Below are 27,992 nucleotides of genomic sequence, written 5' to 3'. Positions count from 1 at the left end.
GTACTTTAACGTCACTCTTTTAGGAATTTGCACCGTTAGAATACTCAATTTGCTAAACTAGCATAAAACTATCTCCTTAAACGGTCTCTCTTAAAAAGGGGCTGTGTTCTTTTATTTATTTACTTATTGGTAATTTTCGTCATGCGCCAAAAGCCGAATGTTGACAAGTGTCTCCTCAGCCAGTAACCAGACAATTAAAAATAAAAGTGGATGATCAACCGTAACTTTAATAATATTCAAAGAACATCCATTATCGTTACCATGAGGTTTCTTCAAAAAGCTGTCATTATCCTTCTTTTCATTTGTCTTTGGTCATTGAAATTGAGAGGGCAAGATGACTGCAACATGGACCAGGTCAATGAGCTTGCCGATAACCTTGTACAAAGTCAGCATCGCCTGGACTCGCTAAATCTCTTACTCTTTTTATTCTTGTTAGTGCTAACAATCCTTACAATATGGCTCTTCAAACAGCATAGGTTCAGGTTCATTCACGAAACGGGTCTGGCCATGATTTATGGTTAGTATATTTTGAAGAGTAATGGTAGGCCTATATAGGCTAACACTAAGCCTAACTTAGGGTCTTACTCTTAGGCATAGGTTGCAGTATTAATATTATTATTGATTAATTAGGCCTAGGACCTTTGTATTCTCAGCCTATTTTTGATTACAATGTGTTAGCTAGATACACATACTTTTATTGATTCAGTCAGTCAGTGAGCTAATAGATGCATCAACTTCAAGCCATGGAGGAAAAAAATTAGGTGTATGTATCGCTCACAATCCAACAATTAAACAGTGAAATGGCACATAGTTTAAGGTCTTCATGGTGTTGTTTTTGTACCAACTAACTAAAGACATTTACAGTAACATAATGTTATATTGTTTATCATTCAAGTATCACTTTTGGCTCTGCATTGACAATCTTGCAGGTGTTGTCATTGGGGCTGTTGTGTGGTTCACTGCCGAATTGAAGCACAGCACGCCAAAGGTACATACAGACATAATGAGTTGCAAGGAAGAACTGGATCCACCTGAAAACCTGTACCTGCAACTGCAATTTTCCCCCAACCAGTCTGTGTATTTCTCCTACGCTAGAGAAGAACTTTTAAAGGACCTTGATGTAAATAACACCGTATCTACCAACACATTTGGAGACAGGGTAAGCAAAAGATTTCATTTCTTGGGGATGTTCATGTTGAGCACTGCAGACATCAGAGAATAGTAAACATCCAATCAAAACATTCCATTCCATCAACATAAGTACTGGATGCCTATGGGAGGGTTAGTCCAGAAAAATTCAGGCAAATTTGGTTAAATTTTGGCATCATGTCAGTTTCTGACCTATCATTTTACTTGAAATTTGTCTGACCACCAACTATTCCTATCGACTAAGCGACAAACATTACTGCAAATACTGTTAATTGGTTTGTAGAAATACAGTATCTAGGTTTCTTGAATTTAATCTTGAAGCATATAAACTTAGTGCATACATCAGATGAGATGATGCTTTGAATGCAAACACTGGTACACATCTTTGTGCGTGTGAAGGAAGGCAGCTTTTCATGTTGTATGTCGTGTTCGGTAACATACTTTGCAATACCACACAAATTAATCCTTTGCTTAAGGCTCAATGTTTACCGGTACAATGATATCTGGCATTCTCTGCTGCTATAGTTCGGTTATCTGTGAATTAGGTTTTAAAATTCTTTGTGGTTGTGAACCATATTGCAATCATGATGTTCCTTAGTGCGCCAACAATCGTGCCATGTTATGCAGCAATCCGTCAGATGAGGGAAAGAAATGATCCAACTGCTCCCCACCAATCATCCTCACCAACCATCCTCACCAATCGTCCTCACCAACCATCCTCACCAATCATTCTCACCAATCATTCTCACCAACCATCCTCACCAACCATCCTCACCAATCATACTCACCAATCATCCTCACCAACCATCCTCACCAATCATCCTCACCAATCATCCTCACCAATCATCCTCACCAATCATCCTCACCAATCATCCTCACCAATCATCCTCACCAATCATCCTGTGATGGAGAGTTAATATTGGCTATAAGTTCTATCAGTATTAAACACTATTGGTTTCTCCATTCATAATTAACGTACTTAATACATCATCTATGCACTGTTGTGTTTATCCTTGAGCTACCTGTAATGCTGGCTGGATAATATCTGTTCACAAGAGATACCAAATTTATTTTAACTTTGATGATATTAGTCCAAATGTCTCTTGTACTTCAAAATCTTGTTCTTTTAGTCTACATTGACTTATTTTTATCGGTATCAACTTCTCGCCATTGTTTATAGGTATCTTTCGATCCAGAGCTCTTCTTTAATATCTTGCTGCCTCCAATAATCTTTCATGCTGGTTACAGTCTCAAGAGGGTGAGTAGAAAACATATTATCATTCCTTGAATAAGAATTGACACTGTTGAACAGTCTTGCTGACCCATTGGCTCATATAGGTTGATGTAACAAAGGTTTGACAAATGCTGACTTGTACTAATTTGAAATCATACAGGTAAATTGTATCAAAGAGATTTGTAACAAAGCAGATGTGTCTTCTGTTAACAAAATCAAACACAACAAAGTTTATAGTGCAAGTCATTAGGATGAAACACCTCTGGCTTTTTGGTGTTAATATTTAAGGCTTGCTCAAGTCTTTTCTATAGCACATGGTGGAATAGGAAAAACAAGATAATTCACAACTGAAGGATGAGAACAATTCTCAGTAGCACTTTGGAAGAGGCATTCAACATTAACATCACTCTCAAGTAAGTTCATAATAATGGCTGCGTTGAATGCCTCTAACCACTGCGTAATCTACAGTATGACTATGTAGAGATTTTGAGCCTAACAATATCTTGGATGTGTGATTTTCCTAGCCAACAATGCACTTCCACTGTTAAAGGACATCAGTATTGCCCCCCACCCCCCCCCCAACTCACCCAACTATGATGGAGAGTCAATAATGATCATCCATGCTCAAATTACAACCAGCATTTTTCTACCACTCTAAACACTGTTGATACACACGGAGACATTTAGTTGACTAATTTAATGTTTCTAAATCAAGCTAAGAACAATTTGTGGAATCACAACCTCCAGAAAAGCACTTTAGAACCTTCTGCTACCATTAAGGCCTGATACTGATGATCATGAAAATTCTGCTACTATTTAGGCCTGATACTGTTGATCATGAAAGTTCTGCTACCATTTAGGCCTTATGCTGATAATCTTGAATGATCCATTCCTTTTTCTCTTCCACAGCGACATTTCTTTCGGAACCTTGGATCCATCATGACCTTTGCTTTTCTGGGAACTTGTATTTCTTGCCTAACAGTTGGGTGAGTGAATCTATTTACTGTAAACCTAACCTTACATCACTTCTTTGAACCTGTCTGCCTTGGCTAATATCGACCCAACTTACAATATGGACATGAAGTAATAATTTGATTAGGTAAATTCAGGGTTTAGTGTGGACATGGCTGGCACTTTGTTAGGAAGTGGGAAAATATTGAAATGAAAAAGTTGTTCAAAAAGTGTGTATGTATTAAATATAAGATATGTGCCTGATGTGCGGCTCAAATGTACAGTAACAGTAATGTTATTAGTGAAAGTGTATTAATGTGGATAAGCGTAGCAGGGGTATTATGTATCTTATTGTGATTAAGGCTATGGGCCTTACAACATTCTCAGCACAGGATTGTTATAATAATACTCTTTTGTTCTATTCCAGGGGTATTATGTATCTTATTGTGATTAAGGCTATGGGTCTTACAACATTCTCAGCACAGGATTGTTTCTTCTTTGGCGCATTGATATCAGCCACAGATCCTGGTAAGTGAAATATAACAACATTTCAATTGTCAGAATAATCCAGTATGTAAAGGGACAAAAAATTAATGCTTGTTTAGGATTTTCATTCGGGGAATTTTAATGTTAATTATTAGATGGCTTGGTCATAATTACACACAACTACAGAATAAAATTAAAATCAGCAACGTTTGGCCACAAAAATTCATATCTCTCCACTTGACAATCATAGTTTATTATCAAACTTAGTTTGTCTTACTTTGAAGGTAACAGGTCTGTTTAGCTAGGATGCTCTCTGGAACTCAGTTAAATTGTTCCAATCAAAATAAAACCTCTCTTTCTTCCAGTTACTGTCCTGGCAGTGTTTCATGATCTGAACGTTGATGTTGATATGTACATCTTAGTGTTTGGTGAAAGTGTTCTCAATGACGCAGTAGCTATAGTACTCACAAAGTAAGTCTACCTAATATTCCTTTTGTATCTTTTCTAAAATGTTTACTGAAACTTCTTAATGATTGTAAACATATTGATTAAGAAGTATATTTTACCAGCAGTCTATAAATCAATTTTGAAAACATCGAAGAAAGTTTGGCTTAATAGCACATTTGAAGTAGAGACATTTTCATAGTCTATACATAGCCTATACTGACCTCCAGTATCATGCCTGTAGTTAATAGGACAACTCATGGTAGTATCACTCTGTAGTCTTTACAAAGTCTATACTGACCTCCAGTATCATGCCTGTAGTTAGTAGGACAACTCATGATAGTAAGTTAGTAACACTCTATATTCCATACCATGGGTTCCCTAACTGGGGTTCATGAACCCCCAGGGGGTGCAGAGTCCATCCCAGGGGGCTCGTGAGACGTTTCTGAAAGTCAAAACTAGACTAGAGTACTTTTTGTTGAACTAAAATCTGATATATCATATTGTTTAGTAATGTACAAAAGTCGTACCTATCGACAAACTCTATAATATATCACTATGAACTTGATCTTTTACGAAGCACTGTTATCCCTATTGTAGTATAATAATGACTCAGATCGTGTCTCAAAAAGTTGGGGGTTCGTGGACAACTCTGACATCCACAGGGGGTTCGTGGGGGGAAATTGTTAGAGAAACCCTGGTCTATACATAGTCTATAACTCTATACTGACCTCCAGTATCATGCTTCAATGCAGAACCTATGCAAGCTCTTTGTCTCTTTGCAGGACCGTTGAAGACTTTGGAGATGAAAATGTCACAGCCAAGGCTTTCTTTCTAGCATTTTGTAATTTCTTTGGAATATTTCTCGGCTCCTTTGGCATTGGTGCATTCTTGGGCTGTGCTACTGCTCTAATATCCTTTGATTCAAAATGGAGAGGGAAGGGTAGGGGGTGGGTTGGAGTTAAGGGAAGGGAGAGCAATGGGGGAATGGAGAAAAATGGGGAATGGATAGAGCAGAGGGGCAGAGGAAAGTGGAGTGGATGGAAAAGTGGAGCGGAGAGGACAAGAACGGAAGGGAGTTGTTGGAGAGGGGATAAAGTGGGGAGTTTTTGGAGAGGGGATAAAGTGGGGAGTTGTTGGAGAGGGGATAAAGTGGGGAGTTGTTGGAGAGGGGATAGAGTGGGGAGTTGTTGGAGAGGGGATAAAGTGGGGATAGAGTGGGGAGTTGTTGGAGAGGGGATAAAGTGGGGAGTTGTTGGAGAGGGGATAAAGTGGGGAGTTGTTGGAGAGGGGATAAAGTGGGGAGTTGTTGGAGAGGGGATAAATAGGGGAGTTGTTGGAGAGGGGATAAAGTGGGGAGTTGTTGGAGAGGGGATAAAGTGGGGAGTTGTTGGAGAGGGGATAAAGTGGGAAGTTGTTGGAGAGGGGATAGAGTGGGGAGTGGATGGAGAGGGGATAAAGTGGGGAGTTGTTGGAGAGGGAATAAAGTGGGGGAGTTGTTGGAGAGGGGATAAAGTGGGGAGTTGTTGGAGAGGGGATAAAGTGGGGAGTTGTTGGAGAGGGGATAAAGTGGGGAGTTGTTGGAGAGGGGATACACCGATATGCATATCAGGAGTTTGCCAACTCTGTTTTCTTTGTAATAGTAAGAGCTGTTGGTTTATATTTCTTCCTTAACTCTCTGTGTACGTCACAAAGTTCACTCACATCCGTGAATTTCCGTTGCTTGAGACGGCTCTGTTCTGTATCATGTCCTACATGTCTTACCTACTAGCGGAAGCTCTTCAACTGACAGGTGAGGACAGACACCAATCAAATCAAATTAAACAAACTATGTAATGGAATATTTATAAAGTGAAATATTATAAATGGGTGACTGAGAAATAATCCGTGAGAACAAAGATAAGATGTGAAGACCTTGTACAAATGATATGTTAATATATGATTATGAATGGACTACCAAGTAAACAGTTAACTATCCACAACTTCACATTGCTGGAGTCAACTCTCAACTGTAAAACAGTTCACATATCTGACGAGACTATCCACTGAGCGGTTCAAAGTGGCTGCCTTATGGAGTGAAATTTTTCATTGATATGACTGTAGTTACAAGAAAAATGGCTGGAAAATAAAAAGTAAATAAAAAGAAGAGGTTTTGATAAGGACTGCAAAGATTGTATTAATAATTAAACTTTTAATTGTAATAGTGAAAGAAACTTCATCCTTTTAAGTGAGCATTTGTTTGTAACCTGTACATGAAAGTATCACTTTTGACTGTTGACCTAATTTTTATCACAGGTATTGTAGCTGTTTTATTCTGTGGTGTTACTCAAGCTCATTACACATACAATAACTTATCAGAGGAGTCCAAGAAGAGAACTAGGGAGGTAAGTGAAGCCTCCTCTCCAATCCCCCCCCCTCACCCTTCCCACCACCCATTCCAAAGTGATCTTAGTATGGGCATGGGTAATTCAGAACTGTTCAGTTCATTGCTGGTCAGTTCTGTACACTAGTTCACTTTGGGTGAGCTCAGTTCAACACTCCACAGTTCAGCTGAAATTAGTACAGTTTGATTCAGTTCACAACAGAACTGTTTAGTTATGTTCAGTTCAGTACAGTTCACACATACTATTTGATTATAGATGACAACTGAGTTTCATCTGATACAATTAGCAACGGAAGGGACTTACAAGTTACCCCAGTTGTATAACTTTCTCAAGTAACTTTATGAAAATGCAGAGCGAAGCTCTTTTCTAGTAGATAAATGGTCAGAGTCATGTTTTAAAATATTAAAGATATCATGTCATGTATCATTAAAGTGAATCTGTGAGCAATCATGGTTTGATTACAGTGTATACTATCAAGGAATCTGAACCAATGCGATTAATGAGCTGTTGTGCTCTTAGCACGATCAACACATCTTTTGTTTGATTTGATTTGATTTCCTTTTGTTCAACAGGTTTTTGAGCTGCTGAACTTTCTAGCGGAGAGCTTTATATTTTCCTACATGGGTCTGTCCATGTTCAACTTAGCGAACCAAGAGTTCAATGTGGGATTCATATTTGCAGCTTTTGTATCCTTTTAACTGAGTCCATAAAGATTATGGAGGTGTATGTTGAATGCAACAGGGATTTGACTGTCATTGTACTATACAGAACTAGAAGGGATAGGGTGAGGGTGGGGTGGAGATGGGCTGGTGGGGGGCTATTGTACACAGCAGAGGAATGGTTGTTTTGGGCACAGGGAGGAGTTGCACTGTTTTGGTTGTTTATGACAAAGTGAGTAATTTTGTGCTATCATAAACAGTTAGGAATTGGAATTTTATTGTAGAAAATTAAGTTTTATTTCACTCTGCTAGAAGTAAGATAAAAAGTTGGTATAGCAAAGAATTTGCCAGTTGTGGACTGACCGAAAATTCATGCAGAAAGGAATTTGGGTGTATTATGGTACACAGTTAGGTAGTGAGTTTTAACATTGGTAGCTGGCAGAATGGTGATATTTCACATAGCTAGATGTTACGTTTTATTGAATATAGCTAGGAGTTAACTGTGTTTGGCTCTGGTAGGAATGAGCCTGTTCTAAAACACAGCAATTAATTGATTATTTTATATAGGACATGAGTGTTTTGGGCCACAGGTTGGAGTTGGCTGACAGACTAGATACACATAGCAAGGAACTGAATGCTTTAGATTCAAAATGCACATGGTAGAGAATTGCCTGTTGTTGTAAACAACAAGGAATGGAATATAATTGCACATGAAATAGCAAATATGAGTGTGATATACACAACTATATAAAATGATTTGTTTTAGATATCTTGAAAGTCACTGCCATAACCCCCCCCCCCCCCCTTTTCTGTTATGGTTAAAAGGTTTTCTTTCTCCATTTTGCTTTGCACTGATGATCCCTCACTTGAAAGTGTGTAAAATTATACTGTGATTCCTTAAAATTATACTGTGATTCGTTAAAATGATACTTTGATCCCTAAAATTATACGTTGATTCCTTAAAATTATACTGTGATTCCTTAAAATGATACTTTGATTCCTTGAAAGTACACGTTCATTCCTTAAAATTATACTGTGATCCCTTAAAATTATACTGTGATTCCTTAAAGTATACATTGATTCCTAAAAATTATACTGTGATTCCTTAAAAGTATACTGTGATTCATTAAAAGTATACGTTCATTCCTTAAACTTATACTGTGATTCCTTAAAATTATACGTTGATTTCTTAAAATCATAATGTGATTCCTTAAAATGATGCTGTGATTCCTTAACTTTTTATCTCCAGCTTGGTATTATTTTAGGCAGGTTCTTTAACATTTACCCACTCTCCTTCCTTCTTAACCTAAGAAGAAAAACCAAAATTCCTTGGAATGTGCAACATATGTTAATGTTTTCAGGTGAGTTTGCAATTATCAACTTTTATCTGAGACTATTCAAGCTCAGTCAGCAGTGACATCATTTCAATCCTGTCTTTTTCAGAAATACCTCCAAGTAAATCATCCATTGATAGAAACAAGAATGAAAGTCTGATGTCAAGCGACTATATTGGAAGCCTCAATAGATATGCAAAAATTGACCAATATTGCTGTAAACTTAAGATCAATGTTGGTCCAATTTGGATATTTATAGGATGAAATTTGGTATTCAACGATAGTTGACAGATGTGACTGACATTCCCATCACACTAAATCGTGGTTTAATATTATCAATATAATCTACCAGTTTTACCCTCCTAACTTAGCAGTAAGAGTCTACCTTCCTTCTTACATGTAAAGAGTTTGTGCTTTGCATGTTTCATACAGCTTTCATTTGGCAAATTGTTGGCATCATTCTACACTACAATTTGTTTATGTTTCTTTTACATACTGAAGAAAACTTCACAGTTCAATTTTTTTGAAAATTTCCAGGTTTGACTTTTGGATATGACTGACACTGCTAAGAAAGTAGTCACTAATGTTAACATAGTTTAACCAAACACATACTGCATACTGTTATATGATACATTGAAATTTGTCACTACTTCTAAGCATTAAATAATAATGATATTTTCCAGCTTCTTTGGGTCTATTTCCAGTGTTATAGGTGCAGGTGGAGGTCCAATCAGGGGGAAGGAGGTAGGGGTTGGTGGATAGAGGTAACTGGGAAAGGAGGTAGGGGTGGGTGGACAGAGGTATCTGGGATAGGAGGTAGGGGTGGGTAGACATAGGTATCTGGGATAGGAGGTAGGGGTGGGTGGACAGAGGTATCTGGGATAGGAGGTAGGGGTGGGTAGACATAGGTATCTGGGATAGGAGGTAGGGGTGGGTAGACATAGGTATCTGGGATAGGAGGTAGGGGTGGGTGGACAGAGGTATCTGGGATAGGAGGTAGGGGTGGGTGGATAGACATAACTGGCAAGTATATTTGGTAAAATGTTGGATAAATCTAGCAAATGCTATCCCAATTGGACATGTTTTGACACCATTTGCTGGCAACAAATGTGCAGGTTTTTTCCTTCCACCCATCTGTCCACCCTTTCCCTCGCCTAGTCCTGTGTACTTTGCCCTGGACTAGTGTTACCTGCTATGTTTATAATTAAACCTGGATAACCACAACCACCTGTTATTTTAATCCCACAGGTTTACGTGGTGCGATAGCCTTTGCACTGGCCATTCGTAATACTTCAACAGATGCTAAACAGCTGACTCTCACCACCACTCTGCTGATTGTCTTATGTACAGTGGTAGTTCTGGGAGGAATGACCACACAGATGCTAACATGGCTCAATATTAAGTAAGTAGTTCACAAAGGCATTACCATAAGAAATTAACCAGACAGCAAAACTGCAGAGTGGTTTCAATGATGCTACTGAATAATCTGATATGAATGTGATACACAAGGCTGTAGGGTATAGCCAGGATGAACAACATACTTCAATCTAAGTAGTACAGCAAACAGCAATGAGATATGACAAACAATATTCACATTAGCAGCTGATGAATGAGATGGAACTCTACCAATAACAACATGCTTCTTCTGCTCAATGTGGTACACCTACAAGGGGTACATTATTAAGCAGGCACCGTGCGATTTTTACCCCCTGGTCCCCAAGATTTTGTGGTACACCTACAAGGGGTACAATATTAATCAGGCACCAGGCGATATTTACCACCCAGTCCCCAAGATTTTGCGTATGGTTTGCCTTTAGAAAATCTACCTAGGCGACAGTTAATTTTTGTAAACGGCGCCTTTTCATTTACCCAACACATCTACATCCAAACCTGAAGTTTTATTTGGCACTGATCTCGACAATTGCATAATATACGATAGAAAACTTCAACAACGGAAGCAAAGATGTGAAACCGATGATTCACAATGATATCGTCCATACCAATAGCAACGTTTGTATGTAACAACAGCACAACGATATTTATACACCTTTGTGCACATGGCAACCCCATGTGTTACCCACACACTTAAGTCAATGGAGATTTGGTCGAGACTGCTGATTTTTATCTACGGATGCCCTTCAGCTAATTTCCAATTGCCAAAAGCCTCTCCTATTCTTATGAGGCAAAACGCACATGTTATCTTATAGGCTGGTCAGTAGGAGATACGGTAGATTATGAAACAAGGTTTCCACAATTTGACCCCTGGTAACTCCAAATGACCTTTGACCTCCACTTCTTGTACTTAACATGTCACAGCTACTTACTAAATATGAGATTGGTCCAAGCTTCCCTTCTTGAGATAAAGTGTTTACAAGGTTCTCACAATTTGACCCCTGGTGACCCCAAATCATCTTTGACCTCCCACCAAAACAATAGGCTTCTTCTACTCAATGTGGTACTCCTACACACCAAATATGTGTTTGGTCCAAGCTTCCCTTCTTGAGATATCGTGTTTACAAGCAAGGCGTCACACGCATACACACACTCATCCACCTGCCTGACTACAAAGGTTACAATTATCATCGAAACCAATAACAGGATATGATCTTGTGGTGTGATGCCAGAGATTTGCTTCAGACCTAATCTTTTGTGTATCAATGTTGTTGTTTTCAGGTTTTATTATTTTTAAGTTGTGGCTTGAAACTGCACTTGAAATCATTTGTGAAATTAATAAGTAGGTTTCTTTGATAAAGAACTGAAATATAATCCTTGCAGAATTGCTCCATTGTATTATCTTGAACTTTTATTCTCAAAATCTGAAATTTTAATTTCGACATTGGTAACAGAATTTCACTGCACATTTGCTTCTCATATTAGAAGTCTTTTGGCTTTAACCAGTGTTTATTATTTGTAACTTATCTTTCCACGTACAGAGTTGGTGTTTATTATTTCTAAATTTTTTTCCCACGTACAGAGTTGGTGTTGACTATGATGAAGGAACATCAACATCACTGCACAGTGCACCCGGAACTGTAAGTATAACAGCTTTATGTTACTTTCATTACTTTGTGAATTGTACACAGTATGTGGTAGCTGCTCTTGGAGGATGTGTGTGTGGAGGAGGGAGGGAGGTAGGGAGGGAGGGAGGGGGAGGGAGGGAGGGAGGTAGGGAGGGAGGGATTCAAACATTTCCATCCCAATCCCTATTTCCCACCTTCCACATCCTCCCTTACTTCAGAAAGTTGAGAGTTGTATGTTACAGCTATAGCCTTGCTGATAAACTTATGCTTCTAGATAGTAAATGATTCTTCTTTTCCCTGTTTTTATTTTCTTCCCAGATAACTGAGCAAGAAACCCGTGTCAGGAGGCGGAAGCAGCAAGCTTGGGCTGTTAGGAGGTGGTACGACTTTGATTACAAGTATCCTTTATACCATACAAAGAATAAAGGCTGAAAATTCTTCAAAGGAATTTTTTTGAGAAAAGGAAGTCAATGTACTATGTATAAATATGATACATAAAATTAACGATAATGCCCTGTGTTGTTCCCGTAATTCCATCAATATTTCATGCGTACTTGTCGAATATCATTGACCTTGAGTGCCTAGTTTCATTGACCTTGAGCTGCTACTTCTGTTTCAAAAAAACATTTAATTTTTTTAATGGAAGTCAGCTAGCCATTTTTGCAATAATGACCTGCTTGTGTGAAATGTTGTCTACCAAGTTTCATCACTTAGTTTCTGTCAAATTATAAGTGAGAGTAGGAAATAAAAACAACTTCAAGGAACACTTTCTTTGGTATGGCATAAAACAATGCTTTGCAGTGTGGTAGTGTTGCTTCACAATTGCCAATGTTTACAGGGAATCTTTGAAAACAGGTTCACAACCTCCACATTTTTCCTATGCAACTTTCAAACATGAACTATTCCTGTCCAGGTTACAGAACATTGATTACTGCCTCAGTCTGATTATTACTGAGTAACCTTGTCTGAGATGTCAGTGGTTGAAATATAACTAAATGATGACCAAGTCATTTTTCACATGCTCCAACAATTTGTTCAGTTTTATATTTTGATTCCTTGACAAAGTATGTCAGAATCATGAAGCCAATCTTGACAAGGAAAGGTGCAGATTTGCGAGAGATTTGGCCAGGATGGTGTCTTCCAATCACAGAATACCTTACTGTGGAGGTAAGTCCAGTTTCGTGGGTTGGTATGTTGAATGAAGAGAAAAGAATTAAGCATGGCTGTTTGATTTTGGTAAATCTTTCAAGATTAGCATTCAGTCTTTTGTTTAGCATTATTAGAAGCAATCATATACAATAACAGATTTTTCATTCCCATGATGTACGCCTTGCAAAATATGTGAAAAATCAAGGTAATCCAAAATAAGATGGTATCGTATTTTAATTGTTAGGTTCTGCAAGAAATCACCAAATGAATTGGACAATGAATTATACATTAACTGGATGTATAATGATTGAAACAAGTCAGGGAACTCGGGCATAATGGACTAAGTTAAATGTTGTTGTCGCCCTGTGAAGTTTGGATATATTTGAGCTGTTTGAGATACAAATATATTTTCATCTAATTTTCGATGGTTTACTGCTATGTTTTTAACCTTTGACCTCACAGGATGATCAGTTGGAAGAAGACAGTGATACAGACTTTATCCTGGAAGAGCAGGAGGATTCTCAACAAGACCCTGTCTCCTCCCCGGGGCCTAATGTGACCGTCCAGGAGGGAAATACCTCGGGGGAGGAAACCACTGCTGAGGGAGACCTGGGATTAGGTGACCACCAGCTAGCTGTGAGAGGACTCAATGACCCACCTCCTGAGCAGGTTTAACGTGGTTGCTCATGAAAAATCATCAGCTATGCATGAATAGTCATAAGCTATGCATGACTGCTCTTGTATATTTCATTTCCATTGCAAAGCAATATTTCAATTTTTTGTACTCTGAATGTTACAATATCATTTTATGAAATGGATACAAGAGGTAGATAATCCGTGACAAAAATCTAAAGATTTGTTAGGATACAACAGAAGACAAAGTGATGATAAAAACTGCAGATCTTTTTTTCCTGTTATTGTAATAGAAGGAGGAGGAGGGTACACTTTTCTCTGTTGCAGTAGAGATTGTCTTTATTTTCAAGGGATTGAAATCTAGAAAGTGTCTCCAAAAACCGATTATAAAGCTTCTGTTGAGTCTTTGGAGTAAAACGTGTCTGGAATAGAACATATCAAGACAGGAAGCAAGGTACTTGTGCTGGATGTTTGGAATTATCTCAGTCAAAAATCACAATGCTGCTTGCATCTATATCCTTAACTTAGTAATTGTCAACAAAAATGAGAAGTTTAGCCAGAGAATTGAAAGTCCAAACCATTCCTTTGGAATGAGAAAATTGTACAGACTGGTGGATTTATATAAAAACTAAACAATCCTTCCATTATGTCACATACTGACACAAACAAAGTCTCTCTTTAAATAAATGTTTGCAACATTCTTGAAATTAAAATTGTACCCTTGAATTCTTAAATTTAATGTTAAAGTAGGTACGGTTTATGACCTCATATCACTGCTTCATAAACTAAGTGTGTGACTTCATCATACTACTGGAGTGTATGGCTCAATCATACCACTTTAATATATGATGACATCACACCGCTCACTTATATGACCTTGTCACATCACTAATGTGCACCACTTCATCTTTTATCTTGAATTTATGACTTTATCATCCATTTATTTTTATAATGTTACTTCTTTATTACATTGTTGATTAAACTTGTGAAGCCTCACTGAATAATCTAATTGTGCACTTGGTATGTAATGTTCAAGTTACTTTGTCATGCAACATTTGTATACTGACTTTACTATACAAGGTTATTAAGATTCATCTTTCTTATGTAGGTCCCTCTCTCTCTCCACCTCTTTCTCTCTCTCTTTCTCTGAGAGGTTCAGAGAGCCAGGGACCTCAGAGGTCCAAGGACCTCAGAGGTCCAGGGACCTCAGAGGTCCAGTGACCTCAGAGGTCCAGGGACCTCAGAGAGCCAGGGACCTCAGATAGCCAGGGACTTGCTTTTCAGTATTCTTTCTATGCAAATTGTTTCGTCCATTCTAATTTATCTCAAAACTCCTAAGTATCATAGCAGAACAGAGGGTCTATTCTGAAATCTTATCAGTGTCGAATATTTCCAAGACACATGTTTACCTGATAACAGACATTACACTCATTGCTTAAAAGTGTTGAATTTTGTACAGGTTAAATGCATCCTCTCATGATGCAAGGTTAGTGTGTAATCTCAGTGTACTTGAGTATGTGACCTCATCATATGACTTAAGTGTACAATCTATCATATGACTTAAGTGAACAATCTATCGTATGACTTAAGTGTACAATCTATCATATGACTTAAGTTAACAATCTATCATATGACTTAATTGAACAATTTATCATATGACTTAAGTGTACAATCTATCATATAACTTAAGTGTACAATCTATCATATGACTTAAGTGTACAATCTGTCATATGACTTAAGTGTACAATATATCATATGACTTAAGTGAACAATCTATCATATGACTTAAGTGTACAATCTATCATATGACTTAAGTTAACAATCTATCATATGACTTAAGTGTACAATCTATCATATGACTTAAGTTAACAATCTATCACATGACTTAAGTGTACAATCTATCATATGACTTAAGTTAACAATCTATCATATGACTTAAGTGTACAATCTATCATATGACTTAAGTTAACAATCTATCATATGACTTAAGTGAACAATATATCATGTAACTTCAGTGTATGGCATTTTCATGCAAGTTAAGTTGGTGACTTCATTTCCCAGATTAATAGTTGAATTACATATAATTTAAGTGTATGACTGCATCATAGAAAGTATAGGTATCACCATAAATTTATCATAAAGCTGTTCCTCTCTGACAGATGGCTGTTCGGTTTTCAGTATTCTTTTTATGCTGGTTTTATCTACGATAACTTATCCAGATAGACAGACAGATTTTTCAGTATTCTTATGTTACCTATATCATTTAGTATAACTAATCTAAAATCTCTCAGTATTGTCAACATTCAGGCTTACCTTGAACAAGAGAATAGCCAATCTCAAAACTGTAAGGTATGGTATTAACAAAGTACAAACCTTCTCCCATGATGTGTATTTAATCTCAGTATTGTCAATATTCAGGCTTACCTTGAACAAGAGAATAGCCAATCTCAAAACTTTAAGGTATGGTATTAACAAATTACAAACCTTCTCCCATGATGTGTATTAATTCTCAGTATTGTCAACATTCAGGCTTACCTTGAACAAGAGAATAGCCAATCTCAAAACTGTAAAGTATGTTATTAACAAAGTACAAACCTTCTCCCATGATGTGTATTAATTCTCAGTATTGTCAACATTCAGGCTTACCTTGAACAAGAGAATAGCCAATCTCAAAACTTTAAGGTATGGTATTAACAAATTACAAACCTTGTCCCATGATGTGTATTTAATCTCAGTATTGTCAATATTCAGGCTTACCTGAAACAAGAGAATAACCAATCTCAAAACTGTAAGGTGGTATTAACAAAGTACAAACCTTCTCCCATGATGTGTATTAATTCTCAGTATTGTCAATAATTAGGCTTACCTGAAACAAGAGAATAAACAATCTCAAAACTGTAAGGTATGGTATTAAGAAAGTACAAACCTTGTCCCATGATGTGTATTAATTATCAGTATTGTCAACATTCAGGCTTACCTTCAACAAGAGAATAAACAATCTCAAAACTTTAAGGTATGGTATTAAGAAAGTACAAACCTTGTCCCATGATGTGTATTAATTCTCAGTATTGTCAATAATCAGGCTTACCTGAAACAAGAGAATAAACAATCTCAAAACTGTTAGGTATGGTATTAAGAAAGTACAAACCTTGTCCCATGATATGTATTAATTCTCAGTATTGTTAACATTCAGGCTTACCTTGAACAAGAGAATAACCAATCTCAAAACTTTAAGGTATGGTATTAAGAAAGTACAAACCTTGTCCCATGATGTGTATTAATTATCAGTATTGTCAACATTCAGGCTTACCTGAAACAAGAGAATAAACAATCTCAAAACTGTTAGGTATGGTATTAAGAAAGTACAAACCTTCTCCCATGATGTGTATTAATTCTCAGTTTTGTCAATAATCAGGCTTACCTGAAACAAGAGAATAAACAATCTCAAAACTGTAAGATATGGTATTAAGAAAGTACAAACCTTGTCCCATGATGTGTATTAATTATCAGTATTGTCAACATTCAGGCTTACCTTGAACAAGAGAATAACCAATCTCAAAACTTTAAGGTATGGTTATTAAGAAAGTACAAACCTTGTCCCATGATGTGTATTAATTCTCAGTATTGTCAATAATCAGGCTTACCTGAAACAAGAGAATAAACAATCTCAAAACTGTAAGGTATGGTATTAAGAAAGTACAAACCTTGTCCCATGATGTGTATTAATTCTCAGTATTGTCAATAATCAGGCTTACCTGAAACAAGAGAATAACCAATCTCAAAACTGTAAGGTATGGTATTAAGAAAGTACAAACCTTGTCCCATGATGTGTATTAATTATCAGTATTGTCAATATTCAGGCTAACCTGAACAAGAGCATAACAATCTCAAAACTGTAAGGTAAGGTAATAACAAAGTACAAACCTTGTCCCATGATGTGTATTAATTCTCAGTATTGTCAATAATCAGGCTTTCCTGAACAAGAGCATAACAATCTCAAAACTGTAAGGTATGGTATTAAGAAAGTACAAACCTTGTCCCATGATGTGTATTAATTCTCAGTATTGTCAATATTCAGGCTTACCTGAACAAGAGCATAACAATCTCAAAACTGTAAGGTAAGGTATTAACAAAGTACAAACCTTCTTTTTAATAGGCCGCACCCTTTGGGTTTATTTTGAAGAAATTATTTAAAGAAAACAGTGACAGCAGTCAGTGAGGACTATGTATGATAAATGCATCCATACTGCTAAATTTTTGTCTATTAACAAAAGTTTATTCATCCAAATGCAAAGAAAAACAAGATGCTTACGGGAAACCATCTTTGTAGTGAAGGTATACAAATATGGAAAGGTGATAGCTAAGAAAAGAAACTTTTTAAAAAGCAAAAATCAATTCTAGTTGTGGCCTTAACTTTTTCAAATGTCTTCACAAGCTTTAAGTGTGGATGGTGTTTATGTGACTCATGTACATAGTAACATTGTGCTTGTTGCCAATATTATTGTTCAAAATAATACAACAGAAAATCAAAAGATATGACTTGTATAGTGTGTTTTGCCAAATGAATTTGCTCGTTATGTACAGCGAGGATGTCAAACACGAAAAGTCGATAGAAAAAACAAAAAGTACAAAAACCGGAAAACCAAAAACTTTTAATTTTTTAAGTAACCAAGATGAATTTTTCACATGTCGTCAATGTTTGAAATTTTGAAAAGTATGAAATTTTTGTGGTAACAATAAATATTTATCCCTAGATGTGACCATTTTGTATAAACGTTTGTGTGGATTGACATTGCTTCGATATTTGAATATTTAATGTTGTTGCTTCCAGTTGAAACTTAGTTTCTTATTGAGTCGAAAAGTAGCCTGTGACATGATTTATTATTCACCTTCATGAGCATCGCCAAAACTTTAAAAATCTGACATCAAAAAAATAATTCTGTAAGTGATTGTGTTGATGTGAGCGCCCTTATTGTATTGACACACAATTGTAATAAAAATAGTACAAATGTTTTGAGTGTTGTTCATAGTCAGTGGGAGGTACATAAATAAAAAGTGAGTATAATCTCATAATTATTTAGCCACTTTGTTACATTTTTGTACTTAAATAATAACAATGCTCTAGGATTTTCTTTAGTAATGTGTGTTTTACTCTGGTTGATGTTTCATATGGTCCTATGTTGTTTCATATGGTCCTATGTTGTTTCATATGGTCCTATGTTGTTTCATATGGTCCTATGTTGTTTCATATGGTCCTATGTTGTTTCATATGGTCCTATGTTGTTTCATATGGTCATATGTTGTTTCATATGGTCATATGGTCCTATGTTGTTTTGATACAAAGTCTCGTTTTTGGTTTAAAATCATAAGGAGCTTGATGGACACTAAGGAAACAGTAATGAAAGGTTTTGCTGTAAAATGTTTGTTAACCAGTGTTACATTTTTATGAATATTCATGGTGTATTAATATTAATATATGTAAGTAATTCAATTAGAGGCTGCTGCATAAAAAGACAAAAGAAACTTACTACTACTCACAAGAGGAGAGCCTCAAATTTAATGGGTTGTAAGCAAAGTTATCTGGTTATATTTCCTTCATTTACAGAATCAGTGAAATCTTATTTTATCCTTCCCATATACTATTAACAATTTAAAACGTTAAATAAAAAAGGGTTTAATAGTTAAAAACTAAATTAGTTATAAAAAAATTAAGAGTCTGCTAATTTTTTTTTTTAAAGGAAAATTTTACATATATATTTTTATTATTTGGATAGATAGATAATCCTGTGTAGGTAAATATCTTAAGGTGAGAGGGCATTTTGATCCTAGCAGGATCTTCTTCAGAGATGAACTGGCTAACAGTAAATAGAACCTAGGGACTTCAAATCAAGGTGTGGACGTACTCTTGCATATACCCTTCTCAGCACCCTGACAAGCGCAAATTTACCCTTCTGCACCATCAATGCTATATCAACATTCCGTTTATATTTCTGTTAACCTGCGGTAGGAAGGCTAACATTTAATGGAACATTTAATCCCTGTGTTGTTAGTAGGTTACTATGTTTGTTGAATGTTGATGAATACTTATGATATTGCTGTACAGTTGATCAATGTCCCAATGCTAATACCAATCTATACTGTACCCTTATGTAATGCTTCAAAGCACTCGTACTGACAGTATTTACAGTTGATAACCTTTATATGAAAGAAGGATATTTGTACTGCTCATACTGTCAGTAAGAGTGCTACGAAGCATGGCTTGAAAAGTACAGTTTAGTAAAACATTCTCCCGAATGGGTGTGCAGGTAGTGAATATGTATTGTCTTACTCAGAATGTAGTCAACGTATGTATTACTGATTAGGTAATGAATATGTATTTATACTGAACAGTTAATGAATGTATTATGTTGCTGTAAGTGGTAATGAATATGTATTTTGCTACTGTGTAGGTAATGAATATGTATTTTTACTGAACAGTTAATGAATGTATTATGTTGCTGTAAGTGGTAATGAATATGTATTTTGCTACTTTGTAGGTAATGAATATGTATTTTTGCTGCACAGTTAAAGAATGTATTATGTTGCTGTAAGTGGTAATGAATATGTATTTTGCTACTGTGTAGGTAATGAATATGTATTTTTGCTGCACAGTTAATGAATGTATTATGTTGCTGTAAGTGGTATTGAATATGTACTTTGCTACTGTGTAGGTATTGCATATTAACTGACTTGCTGTATCAGTAATGAATTGTGTTGAGAGTCAATGAATATGTATATCAGACTCATTCTCTGTGTTCCAAAATGCCATCGTCTCTTTCTATCACAGCTATGCAATGTGATTTTGTTAAGTTAATTGAGTGACTTTAACTGTCTGTTCTGTTCTCGTAGCCCCCCAGTTTGTTTTTTGTCTGTATCCATTGATGTAATACCTATCATTGCAGCTTATATTCAACAAACTAACTCTTTTAACTAAATGTAAGCCTGAGCTATTAGTGTCTATAGTCTGAAATATATTATCTGAGATGGGGTGATGGCCTCAAATGAGTAGAAATTTGAGTTGTATTTTATCAAACTAGAAAATAACATCTGTATGACTGTAAAGTCATAATGTCTGTTAAGTTGGAGTTTTTCAAGGGGAAACATTGAGTGTTGCAATTCTTTGAATCATCCAGGCTAGAAAGCAGCTTTGGTACCTGTGTCATTGACAAGTGGTTCACAGGATTGTGCAATCAGCTGTTTTATGCATCTTTAAGTCAATTCGTCAAATCTGTTTCTCTTCCTGCCTCAGTGCATCTGTAAAACTCAATGTTGACCAGTGATAGAATTAAATATTTGATTCAGAGGTGTAGTCCCACCTTTAATCATTTATACATCAAGGGTGGGAACAGTTAACTTAAGACTGTTTTGATGTAAGGTTACAAATCATGATTATTCATATATTATTTGCTTTTTATAGTCATGTTCTTTGTCACTTTCATTTCAATATGCAAATTAGCACAATGTCTGCATATAGTGTTGTACCTATATAGATGAATATGCAGCACCACTCACCAGGGTTTCAAAGCTTTCTTTCAGATGTTTTTTTCTTCTTCCTAACTATCTAATATTTTCTTCTTGATTGTCATAAAACATAGCAGATAAAACATCTAATACTGATGGAGTTTCTAAAATCAAAAAGAAAACTGTTTTGAAATAGTTAACATTCCACATAGAAACCCAAATATATGTGGTTTATGTCACATTGTGCAGAGTCTGAGATATTAATTAGAATATTGGATAAATTATGAGATGTTTATTATGATCACATTTCTCAGCTGTCATGTCATTTTAATGACAGTTACAATTCAGCTTGCTGTGATTTTCACATATTAAGATAAAAAGATAAATGTTATGATAGATGTTATGTTGAGAGTCTTTACATGTTTATATCATGAAGTAGGAAGGTTGACAAAGCAACAGAGGCAATGATGTATGCTTGACAACACAGGGTGAACCCTGACTAAACATGATCATGATTCTTTCTTATTGTCTCTGGTTGGTATCTTACTAATATCCTAAATACAGAATGAAGGAAACTTTGCTGTAGATATTATTATGATGAAAGATATTATGTTATGTTATTTCATATTTGTTTTTTACTTTGTTATGTTGTGGTACCAAACTGAATATATAGGATCATGTCCAAAGTGAATGAGAGAGCCATTGAATGTCCAGATATATGAGATATGTTATAATGAGGAGACCACATACCCCATAGTTATATAACAAACATGGTGCAAAATATTATATTGCTTACTTCTGAGTAAATTTAAAATTTGCAGAACGTTGTTAAAGTACCTAAGTAGTGAGCAAGTTTTTGTTTGCATCTAAATATTTTGCGTTCAAGATTCAACAAGTCAGTAGCTTGCTATTAAGTTTTCTTGAAAAGTGTTTACAAGTTAAAAGTAAACAATTTAACAGCATTTGGACAGCACCTTGGGCAAAAAAATGTTAGCCTGCTATAATTTACGTTTTGTGAAAGCAATTCTCTTACGGTTTAATATTTCATTTAATATTATTTCCCAGAAGATCAAAAAGAGAAACCGATCTCACAGAATATCAAATGTTACTTTCATAAGTTGTCGTGAAATTGTGATTAACGGTTAGTCTTGTGTGACCATTTTGGAATCTTGTTAGCTTAATTTGGGGTTATACTACTTTCATTTATATTCAGAATAGAATTACTTTACATTATTTTAGGATGTTATCAACATCGTGTCCTGACATGTTTTGAGATAGCTTATGTTGTCAATACTTCATTGTTACTCTGTTTTTTTTTGTAAAGGCCGATACAGTTGGTCTCAATAAATTGTAATGGCTGATACAGTTGGTCTCAATAAATTGTAATTATAAGTTGAAGTTATAATCAAGAGGAAAACTTTTGCATTGAACGTTGAGAAATTTTGGAATTGACAATCGACAGTTTTGATTTTGTGAGTAAAAGCAAGAAAAATCTTTCATTGTTTAGAGAGTAATTTTGCTTTCTCTGAACATTGTTGAAATGGACAGTTTTTGTTATTTTTATTTTTTTAATGTAATCCGTAAAAAATTGTGAAATTGTGAATTACCATGTGGAATACATTGTAATGTGACTGCAAAATTGAGTTAAAGACAGTTTTGTTGTTTTCTTTTCGTGTAAGTTAACATTATTTAATAAAGTGTCAAATTATCCAATTATGTCAGAAAATCAAATTAAACATTGTCGAGAACGATCAAATTTGTATGAATATCTTTAATCATGTCAATGATTGAGGACTGACTACTGGAGAAGTTTTAAGTCTGTTATGGTTCTTATTTTAATTGCAGCTCCTAAAAGAGTCCTATCTTTTGTCAAATGATAGACATAAAAATAGCCATATTCCCTTTTCCAGGAAATTGTATATTATACCTAGGCTTATGAAATAAAAAGTGTTGAAACTTTTTGAACAAATATATAATTTGTTTGAGTTATTCCAGGCTAAGGGTTTCTCTTTAACTTCAAATAAGAAAGTGGAGTTTGAAGACTGCTAAAGTAAAATAAGGATTTAATTGTAATTTAACAATTTCTCTTTACCCAAAGATGGACCTATCTTGTTGCCAAAATATGAAATCAGAAGACCCCATTACCTCATGGCCATAATTTTGGATAAAATAAAACAATATAAAAAAAAAATTTGTAGAACAAAAGTCTATATTCCTACAAAATCATCAAGTTTGTGCAAAATAAATAATTTATTCTATTCGTGGGAGAGAGACCTTAAGATATAAGATGGCTTGATTACTCAAATGGTTCCTTCAGTGTGAAACGACACATCTTCAAATCAATTAGATAATTTCTTCTATTTTATGGAATATTAGTAATTAAAAATTAAAAAAAATACTAGTTTCAAATAAAACCAGGAAAATGAAATTAATTGTCAATTAAAAGAAGTAACAAAGGTAAAAGGGAAAAAGGAAAGCAATCAACAGAGTTGTATATCTCATAGCAAAACCGCTTTCACGAATACTTGTTAAGGGATTATGAAAGAAGATATTCTAAAGTTCTACTTTAGTTTTGGCTGCCAAGTACAATAATTATTGTTATTATGACATAAATACTACATATTCAAATTAAAGTGTCTCTTTAAAGAATAGAGAGCTAAATTTACGATATTGAGGTCTGTTGTGAGTTTAAAAGTGTGCCATTCCTTTTCCACATCAATTTGGGAAGATTCTAAAATGTTGCGATTTTGGCCCAAAATGAAGAAATCGTAAGGGTATAGTCTTACAAAATGGTCAAATTTGAACGAAAAATCACGTTTTACATAATTCACACTAGATGTGCACAATGGATTCACATGACTCAGAAACACTATTTCCTCATGTTAAATATAATTGAGTTTTGGCCGCAATGGATTCATATAGTATTGGAACACAATTTCCCCACCTTAAAAGTGTAATTCAAATTTTTCACTCTTATGGTCTGATGTAAACCCAAAAGGACGCCATATTCCTTTCCCTCATCAATTTGGGAAGATTTGGCCGAAATTTGAGACAAGGCAAATCCAAGGAGTTTCATAACTCCTTGCAAAATCAATAATTGCTTATGGGCTTTAACAAAACGCACAACCCTATTCATGAACGCATCACCGAACAAAACACCCATTTGTGCTTTTAGCACTTGACTTTTGACCGCAGTCGTAAGTAATCTTTTGACAATATTTTCGTGAAACTTACCAGTCTCTTCCACATTTGTTGGTGTCTTAATAACAAAAAAAATCACTTTACTTCAATTGATGTTTGAAATTTCATTGTGAAAGTCTTCAAGACATGAGACTCTATCATGGTGCACATTCATACCAAAATTTGAAGAAATCATTGCAAATACAGCCAAGCAATCAACTTAATCTAATGAACACAGGAACCACATATTTTGATAGTTCTTGACATACCTACCATACCTGCAAAGTTGCATATACATTCAATTTTTTCTCTTGGAGTTACAGCAAACAATGACTTTTCTCTTAATTTGACCAATCATTTTGAGGGTCTGTGTAACACAAATTACCATCATATATCTTCCCACCAATTTTGAAAATCGGCCCAGCTGTTTAGGAGTTTAGGCATGAAATTGCTGATGTAACAAGCACATACACACTTGGACAGCTTTTGACCCTCCCCCCCCCCTCCCCTCGGTTGACATGCAATTCTGGTTACCCTGGTTCACCCTGCCATGACTGACCCCCAGAGAATCACTACTCAGGAACATTAACTAGTACCATAAAAACCATTGCCTGAACCTCAACTGACCAACAAACTATAATATCTCATCCTGCCCATAGAAAGACAGATAACAAGAACTTTAAACACAACTCAAACAAACATGTTAAGTACACTAACAGTTTATTTGCATCCCACAGTTGACAACACATAAATTGTCAACAGAACAGCATATACACTAATCAATAATAAACACACTTTCTGTAGGCGTGCACAAGGTGAAACACAGTGATATCAACACAGCCTTTGAGGCACAAAGGAACATTTATTATATTTCTAAGGCACCAAATTTACAGATAGCTGGATTCATCATGGTGCTGTGGATAATATGGACATTTGTGCATGTAACAAAAATGGTTGCTTAGGTGCTACAATTAGTGACAACAGATATCAATCAGTGACTTGGAAAGTTTAATGTGTGTTCCAACAGCTTTGTGAAGCCCTCCCTCTATTTCTCCAACCCTCCTCCTCTACTAATAGTTCATGTTTTTGCATGAATAATTGAATGGGTACAATGAGTATATCTTATTTCATCAACCACTGAATGAGTACCAACAACCTAAGTCTTATTTCATTAACCATTGAGTGAGTACCAACAACCCATGACGTATTTCATTAACCATTGATTGAGTACCAACAAACCGATGTCTTATTTCATTAACCATTGAATGAGTACCAACAAACCTATGTCTTATTTCATTAACCATTGAATGAGTACCAACAACCCCATGACGTATTTCATTAACCACTGAATGAGTACCAACAAACCCATGTCTTATTTCATTAACCATTGAATGAGTACCAACAACCCTATGCCTTAGTATGTCTTATTTCATTGACCTTTGGTTGCATTTGATCAATTTACTGCCCAGTTCAATACCACAATTTATCATGGTGACGGTTTTCTAATGTTTTATTAATGACTTTGTGTCAAGTGCAGTTTAGATATGAAATAAGTGTGAACTGCCCCCACCTATCACCCTGCAACCCTAGACCAAACACTGATCACAAACCACTGAAAGTATGTCTGAACTTTACATGTTATTACTTGAAATAAACAGTTGATTTCTAACTATTAACACTTGATTTCTAATTATTAAAAAAGAAGATCAACTTGGTTTGCAAATCCCTCCGCCCATCAGTACTAATCCTAACCGTTACCCTTATTATCCCTGTCATTCCTTCCTACCCACTTTCACGCACTTTATCTCTAGCCTTCCCCCACCTCTCCCTCACCCTCCCCATCAAATTCACACCTCCAGCCTCCCCCACCCCTCCCCATCAAATTCACACCTCTAGCCTCCCCCACCACACCCCATCAAATTCACACCAAAGTCCTATAGAAAACATAAACTTTGTACAAAACATGATTCTATTTTGTTATATGATGCAGTGCATAATACAGATATACTGCAGGAATTCTTGTGTTTAATATGGAAGAAGCTACCTTCATTGTTACGGCGGTGTCAGTAAAACACTTAGTTTCAAAATTAAACATTATCCATACACCAAGATATCAAATTATCAAATTATTCTACCTCCAAATGAACATTTTGCTACATTGCAATGACTGCAGCCATATTAAAACAATGTTTTCACAATTTTCACATTTACAAAAGGATTGGTTGAATGATTTACATGATAACTCATTGCTATGCAGCATTCCCATAGGAAATCATGTCAATATGTAACCTTAATGTATTAAAGTAGCACATATTACACATATTTAACTGAACAGAATCAATACAACTTAGCTACATACATATGGTGAGTTGGAACATCTTTCAACCAAATGTAGCTGGAATTGACTTTTTGATCATTTATCAACCCATAAAGTTTCATTCTTGGGATATTGGTATATGACTTTCTTCAGAATGGCCTAAAATATGTGACAAGGTTCAGTATCAAGTCACTACTCACTACATCAACTAAGACACTGTAACACCCATAATGCTTTGCAACTGCTCATATCACAAGCAATAAACGCCCAGAAATGAGATCAAACTGGCACATAGACGGAGAACCACCATTCTATAATAAAGTATAGTAAAGAACTAGTATAGTGTATGGTCCTCTGCACACCATGGAGGGTGACCATATCACCAAACCATTAAAGACTTCCATAACAATAATAGGATGGTCCATCCTACACACCCCTATGGTAACAATTATGACTGCACTGCTCATTTATACCCTCCATTGAACACATCCACTAACTAGTGAGCATACCACACCTCACCACTGAGCACCCTACCAGCCTCCCTCCCCCCCTCAAAACTACCATTCAGCAATTGTCACACATTAACACTTTTCCTTCCTATAGATTATAGCTGTGATAAATCATAAATGATGAATCATAATGATAATGAGCTGCTAACTTCAAGGCAAACGAGCAATGATTATTGGTCATTCCTGATACACAATTGCAGTTACTAAATTAGCATAAAAAAAATTGTCTTATAGAATGCAATTGTTCTAATTACAAGAACCTTTTATGCTGGTGTACTGTAGTTGAGGTGCATAAGTAGCACCTGCTAACACAGTACAGATACAATCCTTGAGCTGTTTGTAAAGGACACATCAAGCCTTCAAACACTTCACTTATTATTCATATAATTTTATAGTCCCTTCTTTGCATCGTCAACAATCTCTTTAAATTCCTTGGCTGCCTCTTCTGTTTTGAACCTGACGGCTAGCTGTTCGTTTTGTACCTCACCATCGGAGACATCCATGGCATGCCAAACCCAAGACTTCTCTGATCCTTTGTTAGGTTGGAGATCTACGTGTTTGGTAATGTAATGATTGGCACAGACCTTCAGCACCTACAAAAAAACACAGGTAAGTCAGACATAAACATGTAAGTGAGGCATAAACAGGTAAGTCAGACATAAACATGTAAGTGAGGCATAAACAGGTAAGTCAGACATAAACAACGATTGAATATTTTCAGTTTTGATGAGTCAAGTTATAGCCCAGGTGCTTGATCTGAGGCAATACAAGGCCAGCCCTGCAAGGCAGTATTATGGTTTCAATTTGAAGAACCTACATGCAATTTTGCTTTATCACATCTACGAGCCAAGTTGTCACACGCATCTACAAGCCAAGTTTTCACACACTCATATCATATACATCGCATATGTTCACCATATGTAACTCTTCGTTTCAAATATTGCTGTTTTCCTGTATTTGTCCGGTTATACAAGATATAAAGAACAAAGAACGTAACAGTTGTTTTTTTTAGCATAGCAATGCTGTGCTCCAGACTTGGTAAA

At 35.8% G+C, this 27,992-nt stretch overlaps 2 protein-coding genes and 1 long non-coding RNA gene across 8 annotated transcripts in view; 2 read left to right on the top strand and 1 right to left on the bottom strand.

Moving 5' to 3' along the window:
* LOC139975015 (sodium/hydrogen exchanger 9-like) lies at window positions 1–22,586 on the top strand. Of its 5 annotated transcripts, none has more exons than XR_011795628.1 (17): window positions 1–517; window positions 930–1,159; window positions 2,330–2,407; window positions 3,293–3,369; window positions 3,762–3,862; window positions 4,186–4,291; window positions 5,050–5,176; window positions 5,951–6,056; window positions 6,560–6,648; window positions 7,221–7,334; window positions 8,557–8,668; window positions 9,890–10,043; window positions 11,616–11,673; window positions 11,980–12,059; window positions 12,735–12,828; window positions 13,273–14,621; window positions 14,690–22,586. XR_011795628.1 is itself a non-coding variant. In XM_071982608.1 (16 exons), exons 1-16 carry the CDS (start codon window positions 211–213, stop codon window positions 13,483–13,485), a joined length of 2,046 nt encoding a protein of 681 aa, XP_071838709.1. In that variant the 5' UTR covers window positions 1–210; the 3' UTR covers window positions 13,486–22,586. The 5 variants fall into 5 exon arrangements, 1 of the variants encoding a protein (XP_071838709.1); XR_011795630.1 differs by having other exon boundaries at window positions 13,273–17,011; window positions 17,453–22,586; XR_011795631.1 differs by having other exon boundaries at window positions 13,273–17,123; window positions 17,562–22,586.
* LOC139975014 (E3 SUMO-protein ligase RanBP2-like) overlaps window positions 22,292–27,992 on the bottom strand; it is a 32,814-nt gene continuing 27,113 nt past the window's right edge. Inside the window, exons 27-28 of one of the 2 annotated variants that reach the window (XR_011795627.1) lie at window positions 25,489–27,542; window positions 22,292–25,404 (exon numbers count right to left, since the gene is read on the bottom strand). Coding sequence is in view for 1 of the 2 variants with exons in the window: in XM_071982607.1 (XP_071838708.1) it covers window positions 27,339–27,542 (204 nt within the window). In the remaining variant the exon portion in view is untranslated. Of the gene's footprint in view, window positions 27,543–27,992 lie in introns of both variants that reach the window. The other variant, XM_071982607.1, reaches the window with a different exon arrangement.
* Window positions 27,474–27,973, top strand: LOC139975017 (uncharacterized). Its single transcript, XR_011795632.1, has 2 exons — window positions 27,474–27,596; window positions 27,635–27,973. It is a non-coding gene; the product is annotated as an uncharacterized lncRNA (long non-coding RNA).

This window comes from Apostichopus japonicus, chromosome 10, assembly GCF_037975245.1.
Source record: "Apostichopus japonicus isolate 1M-3 chromosome 10, ASM3797524v1, whole genome shotgun sequence".
NCBI lineage: Eukaryota > Metazoa > Echinodermata > Holothuroidea > Aspidochirotida > Stichopodidae > Apostichopus > Apostichopus japonicus.
The sequence above is the reverse complement of the archived record's forward strand: the minus strand, read 5'-3'. Positions and strand labels throughout refer to the sequence as shown.

Coding starts and splice junctions, on each gene's coding strand:
- LOC139975015 (XM_071982608.1), top strand. CDS start 211: ATGATCAACCGTAACTTTAATAATATTCAAAGAACATCCATTATCGTT. Junction 3,863..4,185: donor GATATCAGCCACAGATCCTG/GTAAGTGAAATA, acceptor TCTTTCTTCCAG/TTACTGTCCTGGCAGTGTTT. Junction 12,829..13,272: donor CAGAATACCTTACTGTGGAG/GTAAGTCCAGTT, acceptor TTGACCTCACAG/GATGATCAGTTGGAAGAAGA.